This window comes from Podarcis tiliguerta (genome assembly GCF_965153285.1).
Source record: "Podarcis tiliguerta genome assembly, chromosome: 7".
Taxonomy (NCBI): Eukaryota; Metazoa; Chordata; class Lepidosauria; order Squamata; family Lacertidae; genus Podarcis; species Podarcis tiliguerta.
This window is the reverse complement of record NC_139540.1, coordinates 60,284,293-60,293,892: the sequence shown is the minus strand read 5'-3', so window position 1 is coordinate 60,293,892 and position 9,600 is coordinate 60,284,293. Positions and strand designations below refer to the sequence as shown.

At 46.1% G+C, this 9,600-nt stretch overlaps 1 protein-coding gene across 1 annotated transcript; it reads left to right on the top strand.

Annotated features, from left to right (window-relative positions):
- Nucleotides 1-1,627: 1,627 nt before the first annotated feature.
- On the top strand, nucleotides 1,628-9,238 carry EDN1 (endothelin 1). Its single transcript, XM_083449698.1, has 5 exons — nucleotides 1,628-2,068; nucleotides 3,829-3,991; nucleotides 5,667-5,813; nucleotides 6,468-6,581; nucleotides 7,732-9,238. Exons 1-5 carry the CDS (start codon nucleotides 2,017-2,019, stop codon nucleotides 7,871-7,873), a joined length of 618 nt encoding a protein of 205 aa, XP_083305824.1. The 5' UTR covers nucleotides 1,628-2,016; the 3' UTR covers nucleotides 7,874-9,238.
- The last annotated feature ends 362 nt before the right edge of the window (nucleotides 9,239-9,600 follow it).

Sequence of the window (9,600 nt, the reverse complement as noted above, 5' to 3'; positions counted from 1 at the left end):
TAAAGGCCTTGGATTTAATACACTCTGGTCTTGAATACACATATAAAACAGGGCAGTTGCTACCTCCATCTCATTCCTTCTTTACAAAAATATTGCTTGTAGAATGAGCAAAAGGAAGTACACCACACACACCAGGCATAGTTAAGTTTATGGATCTGGGATAGCTCCGGTGTTAGAGCATGAGGCTCTTAATCTCAGGGTTGTGGGTTCGAGCCCCACGTTGGACACAAGATTCCTGCATTGCCGGGGGTTGGTCTAGATGACCCTCATGGTCTCTCCCAACTTTACAATTCTGCGATTCTACGAGTTCATGACGACAAACTGCAGTGGTGGTAGCTGGCGTAGTTGGTTGCTAAAAGGCGATTAGACAAATCCACAGGGATTAGACCCCACCCCCACCCCTTGCCATGCTAGCTAAAAATGGAACTATTGCCGTCTGTACTCACGAGGCCGTGTCGCTCGGATTGCTACATGCTGGAGCCAAGACAAGATAGCTCCCTCTCTGTATCCTTCTTGCGAGTTTCCAAGGGTAGCTGCTTGGCGACTGACGAAAACAGGGCGCCAGACTGGATGGAGCTTTTGTCTGATCTGGGAAGATTATTTTTTTTTTATCCATAAAAAGTTCTTATTTCACTATCCAACAGTATGCTCCCAGGCACGTTTGCAATGCCTAGACCTGGAGCCTTGAAATGAGCTAAAAACGCAGGGAACCTGTGGCTTGCCAGAGATTGCATGAGCTCAACTCCCATAATCTCTGACCACTGGTCATGACAGCAGTAGGACTGGCCACAGGTCCTCCCCCCATTTCAAGGATGCAGTGCAAGCTGCGAATGCAGGTAGCGCTGTGGGTTAAACCACAGAGCCTAGGACTTGCCGATCAGAAGTCGGCGGTTCGAATCCCCGCGACGGGGTGAGCTCCCATTGCTCGGTCCCTGCTCCTGCCAACCTAGCAGTTTGAAAGCACATCAAAGTGCAAGTAGATAAATAGGTACCGCTCCGGCGGGAAGGTAAATGGCATTTCCGTGCGCTGCTCCGGTTCACCAGAAGTGGCTTAGTCATGCTGGCCATATGACCTGGAAGCTGTACGCCGGCTCCCTTGGCCAATAAAGCAAGATGAGCGCCGCAACCCCAGAGTCAGTCATGACTGGACCTAATGGTCAGGGGTCTCTTTACCTTTACTGAACGCAGGGGGTAGGGGTGGGCCTTCCAGGTGTTGCTGGTCCCCCATCAGCCTCAGCCAGCATGGCCAATGGTCAGGGGTGATGGGAGTCCAGAAACATCTGGAGGGACCCCGCAGTGAAACCCCTCCCCCCGCTGAATAAATACTAACTCAGGCACAGAATTGAAGGCAGTAAACCATCGCTGCCTTTTGCATATATTGGGGGGCGATTTCTCGTGGCCGCCTCCCTCCCCTCCCGCCTTTTAAAACCTGACCCGAAAGAAATCCCACTGCCGTTTCTAATCACGGGCAGTGGGCCAAAGCCCCCCAGGCGCAGCAGAGGCCGCGGCGGTGCGCCCCCTGGCGGCCGCGCGCTGGAGGCGCCCTTGGCCCGCGGGATTTCGGTCTTTCCGAAAGGTCTGCTCCGGGTATTTATTTTCCTGTGCAACCCTGCCCCTGCCTTGCCAGACGGCGTCTGCCTCAGAAGCTCGCAGCGATTTCCTCCCGAGCCTGCCCTTATCTCGCTCTGCACGTTGCCTCTCGGTGACTAATGACACAATAACATTGTCTCGGGATAAAATAAAGTAGGAGCGCTGTTTACTCCGCTCTGTAGGGGAGCGGTATAAAAGGAGCCGCCGAGCGCCAGCGCGGGCAGAAGCTCGCAGGGAGCCTCGCTGCAACACGGAGACACAGCCTCACTGCTGCCTAGCGGATTGCGGAGTCCTTTCGTCCTCCTCGGATCCTTGGCCAGCAAGCACAGTCGCTCGGCTACTACCTGCAACCTGCTGCGGGAGCAAACGGGGTTTAAAGGGGGAGTTCCATTCGCTTGCCTTGGGTTTACCAGAAGAGTCGTCGGAATGGATTACACGCGACTGATCCTTCCCTTGCTCTTTGTGATCAGCCACACAGGTAAGCTGAGGAATCGGCTGCGCTTTCTTTCTTTCTTTCTTTTTTCACCCCCCCCCGGGGGGGGGGGAGAGATAGTGCATGCTACTCCTACCCCCTCCACTCCTGTTTTTCCAAGTTCCCACTGCAAGCGTGCCTAGGTCAAGAGTGTACTTTTGCTGGTAGACTGCGTCCAGCCGAGGAAGAGTGATAAGGCTCTGAGACCACTGGTCTGAAACTCACTCCAGTCTTTTACCTGAGCGCTGGCTTCTTCGCTTCGCTTGCTGCCAAGGTGTTAAGGAGCGCCTCGGCTGCGATCCGCAAGGCCGTTAACCCGGAGTGGCTGGTTTTAAACCAGATTCCTCCCTCTGAGAGTTAACGCGATCTTATGGCGGATAAATGTTTGGTGGCATGTGCACCACACACCGAGTAAACGAGCATTCTGCCGCTACTGGTTTTGTGGTTGGGAAAGTTCAATTATTTAAAGGGTTTTTCTTTTATATGCCCCGTCTCATCCCTTCGAGCGGATTTTCTCGACCTCGTTTAATCTCTACGAATAATTCTGCATTGACATGTTGAGCCCGGGGAGGTAACCTGGATGGGATTTCGGACTAAGGGCATCCTGGTTTTACCGCACTCCTTTGCAGAGCTAAGCGCTCCTAAAACCCCATTCCTTTGAACAGACTTTGCCACGCTAAAGACACCCACAAACTCCACATGCGGAGCAGTTGGGGGGTCCCCGCCGCCGGTGAGAATTACAAGCGGCCTGACCCTGCTCATGCCTACTCGGAAGTAAACCCTAATAATAAAAAGGTACAACTAGCCCGTCCATTACCTAGAAATCGCAAATTGCCTTAACTCATCTGATTCTGGCTACGTTTTAGCCTCCTATACCTACGCTGCACACACATTATTCGAAAGATGCTCAGGATCGCATTTTCCCTCTTAGTGAGCATCTTCAGAATAAGCGCAGGGACTCTGGATTCGCCTATTTAATGGAGCTCGTTGCGATTGTATGAATTCAAGGAGTCGAGCTACCCTCCCTAGACTGGGGAATAAGCCCCCACTGAATACAAGAGTTGCTTCCCAGTAGGCTAGGTTACGATTTTGGGGGGGGGGGGCAGGTAAGCCTTGTCCCGCAGGATCCTCCACAAGAAGCCACACGCGCACAGCATTTGAATGGCAATGCCCATCAACTGGAGCGGGCGCTAGCGACCCCCTCAAATACTTTATTGGGGAGGCGAAGGGACCTCGGCCCCATGGAGTTGGTTCCTATGTCACACAGGATCAGGAGTTGAGGGAAAGCGAGGTGGAGTGGAGTGGAGTGGAGGGGCGATGATCTGGGTCTAAGGCCCCCCTCGGAGAGCATCCCCAAGGCAGCCACCGCTCCGGCTCTGCGGTTCCTCCAACAATGTGTGAAATGGATTTAAGACCCATCAGCTGCTTGCATGGCGCCATAAAACGGAAGCACTCCGGTTTAAAAGCCCTTGCGCTCCGTCCCCCTTAGAATTCCCCTTCCTCTGCTGGCTCGGATCAAAAAAGCTGCGTCTTTATTAACAGCCACGTGGAGAAAGTTTCCCGGTAACGACGATCGCCGCGTGTCCCTGATAAACCTTGCGCTGCCTTGAGCGTCTCCTGCGAGCCGCCCTGCAGGCATGGCAGCTGCTCCCGTCTCCTTTCCGAATAGCGCGCCTTCCCTCCCGGCCAAGCTCCGATAGGAGCGCCTGCCTGTCTCGTGGCTTCTTTCCCCTTTGCTCAAGCGCTGCTCTTTCTCTCTCCTGCAGCTGCTGCAGACGCGGAGCTCGGCGCCTCCGAGAGCGCCCAAAGGCAGCCTTCGAGCGCCCCCTGGCCGCTGCGCAGGTCCAAGCGGTGCTCCTGTTCTTCCCTGATGGATAAAGAGTGTGTCTATTTCTGCCACCTGGACATCATCTGGATCAACACTCCCGAGTGAGTACTGCCTCCTCCTTGGAACTAAGCCATTAATGCAGGTTTTTTTTTATTATTATCGCAGCGAGGTTGCTGCTTGCGGTTGTGGCACAATTAGCCTGCTAATTCCTCCTTTAAAGTAACCTCGTCAGCTCATCTGTCTGGTGCTCTCTCTGGGCCATAATCACAGCACCAGTCTGGTACCAAGCGGAAGGCTAAGTGTATCTTAGACTTTGCATGGCGCTAGCTGAAAAAAAATCATAATTTTTAAAAAGCAATTAAGCACCAAAGCATTTCACGTTGGTGCAATAAAAGTACAAATCAAGTCATTGCTTTCTGAAAGTATCACTTCACTAATAGTACCTTTAGTGGATTCAGACGTAACTCTCAAAGTCCAACAGGGCTTACTCCCAAGTAGGTGTTTAGGATTGCAGCCCTAATGGTTGCGACTGTAATCCCTGAAACCAGTGGGATTTAAGTAGCTTTATAGGTGCATCCTAGGATATCCTAGGACGCTTCTTAATGACAGGAGAAGAAGACTTGAAGTAACATGAAGAATGCTGAGGGTTGCATTTTACTTCCAAGAGAGTAGTGGCTCATTATATGAAACAAGGTTTGCTTATGAATAAACATGCTTACTATCCCCAGCTTTTCATGCTATTCTGGTCCTAAACAAATTTTAAATTCTTCTGCAAAGAATTTGTACTAGGCTGCTTTAATGGCTAAAAAGTTAAAGCCAGTTAAATTGTTTTGTTTCGGGATTGTGTGTGCATTGGGGTAGGGTAAAAGAGTTGATTCGCCTAGAAACAAAATAATTTGCAGCGTTAGACTGAAATTTGTTACTGGATTGTAGCCAAGAAGGGAGGGGGAGGAATATCTTTAGCACATTCCGCTAAGACAGAATCTAGTCAAAAATTCTTTCTGTGGCTCCTTGCTGGCTCAGCATAATGTGTGGAAGGAGCATGGTTAATCACCATTAGAGATTAGCAAAGAAAGGCCAGGAATGCTCTTGTCCAAAGAATTGTGTTGTATAATTAAAAAGCACCATTGATAAGTGCGCTGAAATGTATCTTTAAAAACCACCATCTGGCACTAACATCACCAATAGCATTTTAATTAGTTGCCTTAATAGTGTAATAATTGGAAGGAGGGCTTCATTGCTAAATAGACATGAATGGTGCAACTTATTTGTATTTTGAATTGGGAGAGAGCTCATTGCATGCTGATGAAGATGAATAACGAATCTTGAATTTTAACACATCTCGCACAGCACACTGAATTCTGATTTTTAACACGTTTCGCACAGTGTGCAGAAGCAAACTTGGGTTTTGTCTTCAAGTAGGGACATCTCCTTGACAAGTGTACATATTTGATGCCAGCGTTTGCAAACATCAATTTGTCTTGGTCACACACTATTGTGCTCCGGAAAATGAAATTTGTAAAGTGGCTCTAGAAGTCAGCCTAAATATGAGTTCCCTCAAGTTTCAGTTGTGGCAGCTAACATTTGCTAAAATGCAAGCTGGTGTTGCTTTTTCCACCAGCCTATGCAAATGTGTGTTAGAAGTCATTAGCAAATGTGAGTTTCAACCTTTGGTGTGGCCAGAGTCCTTTTAAAGCAACGCTCCTAACTATTATTTCTGTGAGTGAATTAAACAGTTCTCTCCCTCTTCTCTCTCTCCCCTCCCTCCAACGATAGGCGAATTGTACCATATGGGCTCGGGAGTCCTTCCCGATCAAGGCGGTCACTGGAAGATTTACCTCTTGGAAGACATGGAAGATGCCAGTGTGCTAACCTAAAAGACAAGAAGTGCACAAGCTTCTGCGAGACTGGAAAAGAACACCGGTACGTTTTGGTTTGTTCTGTCCTCTTTCACCTGTGCTATAATGAATTGAGTGCTAGGTTCCAGTTTATTAGATACAGTCATACCTTGTTTTGCGACTGGAATCTGTTCCGGAGCTCCGGCCGCTAGCTGAAAAGGACGCAGGGCAAAGCGCCGCATATGCCCGAAGTGGTTTGTGCTTCTGCGCATGTGCGAAGCGTGATTTAGCACTTCTGCGCATGCACCAGCGGCAAACCCAGAAGTAACCCATTCCGGTACTTCCGGGTTTGCCGTGGACGTTCGCCAGAATGGACGCTAGATGAAGCGGGTATTACTGTACTAGAATAAGTATACATGAGTAAAACCTGTGTGTGTGTAAAACGCCACAATTTTTTTAAAAAAGCTTAAGTGTAGGCAAAGAACCAGAGTGGTATATAGAGTGTTGAACTCATATACTGTAAGATTCAAATCTCCATTCAGCCATGAAACTCATTAGTGATGTTTGGTCTCTTAGTCCAGCATACCTGTTAGGCTCTTGTCTAGTTAATATTGGAGTGTTGACAAGTATGGAGAAAAGCTAGGGTAAAAAAGAAATGTAATTGTTCATTATATGTAAATCATGCAAATGTCCTCATAGCCGCACCTCTTTTGCTCTTTCCTTTTAAAAATATAAACAGGACTCAGTCCACCACAGAGAAAGGCTGGAGAAATCTTCATAAAGATAGAGGTTGCAAAGGGCTTGGATTGAAATGTGCGTTCAGACAACTGGCTAACAGCAAGAAAATGAGAAGGTGAGTTTGTTATTTGATACCCTGTGGGGGAAAAGGTTGAGTGAAAGAAATGTCTGTGCAAGAGGGTATAAGCTGTGTTTAGTTCTCTTAAAAAATCTGGGGAAAGTGAAGCCTTTTGGTAGCTGGGGTAGAATCTTTGCACCACAACTGTTACCTACACAGTTTCTTCATTGTATGGAACAGACTGCTTCATGGAAACCAGGAAGTGTTAGGAACAGGACCTTGGATCGGATAGATTTGCATTCAGTTGAATTGCCTTTAGGCTACTTGGCAGATGCATTTTGCTCATATGCAAGCATCTAATTAAGCACCAAATATGGTGCCTGAAATAAGTTTTCTCACAGACGAGACTGGCAGTGACTCTAAAGGGTGTTTTTCTCCCCCTTTTAACTTTACCTGAAGCATATTGATCTCTTACTTTTGTGATTAATGTTGAGCATTATCTTGCAGAAAGTAATCCCATTTAATAAATTTATGTAAATATCCTGCTTCCAAAATGGGTTTGGCACTTCAAAGTGCTAAGTCTCTTCAGGGGAGAAATCGTGTCTATGCAGTCCTCACAATAAATTAAATCCTGGCTGTGGATGACTGCAAAAAGAGTTCCACGTATGGACACCAAAATATACTGCATATACACCATTTAATGTACATGGAGGCAGATTCTCATAATAAAAACTGAGGTGCAATGTGCGTTAGTTGTCATTCTTCCTTTTTGAAACTGCTGCTGCTTTTAACAGCAGACTGACACAGGGATTTAGCAGGTGAGACTTCTACCATCCCTTTGCTCCCTGCCATAAAATATGGCAGACCTTTAGGGTTATATTGAATCAACTTGAATTAGTATAGGACAGGTTTTTCCCAAATGGGTCTCCAGCTGCTTTTGGACTACAATTCCCATCACCCCTGACCACTAGTCCCTCTAGCTAGGGATGATGGGAGTTGTAGTCCAAAAACAGCTGGAGACCCAAGTTTGGGAAGCCCTGGTATAGGAGTATGTGGATGTGTGTTTCGTTTAACATCTCAAAAAGGTAGGAAGGAAAAAGGAGCAGAATTGCTATGTACAAGCATCTATACAATCTGGGTTACATGTGAATAGGAAGATCTGAATGTATGGTCTCTCAATTTATTTAATGGTTTCTTGTTTCTGCAGGTTGGATGCCATCGGTAATAGTATCAAAGCGTCTTTTAATATTGCCAAACTGAAGAGCAGGCTGCACAAACCAAAGCAGATGAAGCATAACCGAACATATCAAAAGCAAAATATTTGGGAAAGCCTGAAGACGACGTCTTAGTGGAAAGATCACCAACCCTAATCCTCGAGTCATCACGAATTACTGACAAAGCATTGCTGAAGCTCTGTTTTGACTTCTTAACATTCCACTCCAGGAAAAGATCAAGGAGTGTTGTTCTAAATATTAACTCTCTGAAAGTAGAGGAGGGCCCAAATAAATCTTCCCTTTGGACAGATGACAAAGCAGTTAAATACTGCCATCTTCTTGGAATTCCATTGAATGGGTTGGGTCAAAAAGCATCCGTTCAACTGGTTTTCTTTTTCGGTGGGCTGTCAGATGAAGAAAGGGCAAATCTGGGCCCCATTTCTTAAGAGAGGGTAAAATTGAAGCAGTGATCTTATTTGGTTTGGCAGGCTTCTCTTAACATATAATGCAAGCTCTTTTGGGATCAAGAAGATCAGAAATGAAGAGGTCAAGATCTGAAAGAGAAGACTTGCATCGTTTTGACTTAAATTAAAATGGAAAATGACTGTGCTACTTTGATCAGGACACACATCCTACATAACAACTCTACCTCAAATGCTCTTATGTTGCACTCTTGCCAAAGTATTGTTATAACTTTTTTGTGTGACCTTCAAGCATCTGTTACAACCTCTTATTTTTTAATCATTCATAAATGCCAGTAGCTCGCCATTTTGTAGCTCTGAACTTTCAAGGCTGTGGATAAAAATGGTCTTCTACACTCTGTGCTAACAAAGGAAAGAAACTAACAGGCCCCATCCTAAAGACGGCACAGATTCCTGGGAAGTAGATCTCACTGCCTTTCTGCTTTTGCAGTGCAATCCTATGTCTTAACTTGGAAGCAACTCCTATTGAACTCAATGGGACTTGCTCCCTGGTAAGTGTGTACACGATTGCAGCCTCAGATAAGCAAGCTTGGGGTTGATGTGCACGAGCTTGGCAGAAATGAAGTTTAGCTTAACACAATAAACTGCATGAACACTCAATGCAAAAGGAGATCTGCCAGCATTTAGTGTAATGTGGAGATGTGGATAACTAATATCCTAATAAGAGGTAGATGCTGCATTGGAGCGATCTCTTGAAATGGAAGCCTGTATGGCAGCAGGTGGCTTAAAAATAAGACGAAAAAGCAGTGGATGTTCATAGCAGTGGGTTTATCTATAAGACAATTCGCTGAATAAGGTCTGGATTGTAATTTTGTATGATGTGGCATATTTTTTAATCTATATATTGTATTTATATTCATGAAACTGACATTATATTTACCATGTTGAATATTCATTGAAACAGGCCATATTGGTCTATGCATGTCTTATGTATTTCTGTATGAAATTAGGGGAAATGCCTTATGTCTGTTAAGGTAAACATATAAGAAATAAGAAATAAATATTTTTAACTACTGCATTGGACTTTCTTCATGGTGGTGATTTAGCTTCATTATAGACGCTACAAGATTCATTCCAGGAGTTGAGGGACACAGTATTTTGTATATTGTATATCCCACTTCTCTTAATAACAAAACCTTTGCTCTGTGTCAAGAATTGGGAGGCTTGGCAATGACCCGGGTGTGGGTGGGGCGGATAGTGTGGGATGTTCTTATGCCTTTAACAGCAGTTTGTGTAGAAAAACAGGCAAACTTTTCACAACACAGAAGTGTTGAGTTATTTTCAGGTCCCTTCTTTTTTTTTCTAAACTAGAGCTGGAACCTTGGGTGTTGCTGGACTACAACTCCTATCAGTCCCAGATAGCATGGCCAATGGTCAGGG

Bases quoted from the DNA above. Each gene is read 5' to 3' on its own strand.
- EDN1 (XM_083449698.1), top strand. From the start codon at position 2,017: ATGGATTACACGCGACTGATCCTTCCCTTGCTCTTTGTGATCAGCCAC. The intron at 2,069-3,828 runs GTAAGCTGAGGA...TCTCTCCTGCAG, and splicing joins CTTTGTGATCAGCCACACAG to CTGCTGCAGACGCGGAGCTC. The intron at 5,814-6,467 runs GTACGTTTTGGT...AAATATAAACAG, and splicing joins GAGACTGGAAAAGAACACCG to GACTCAGTCCACCACAGAGA.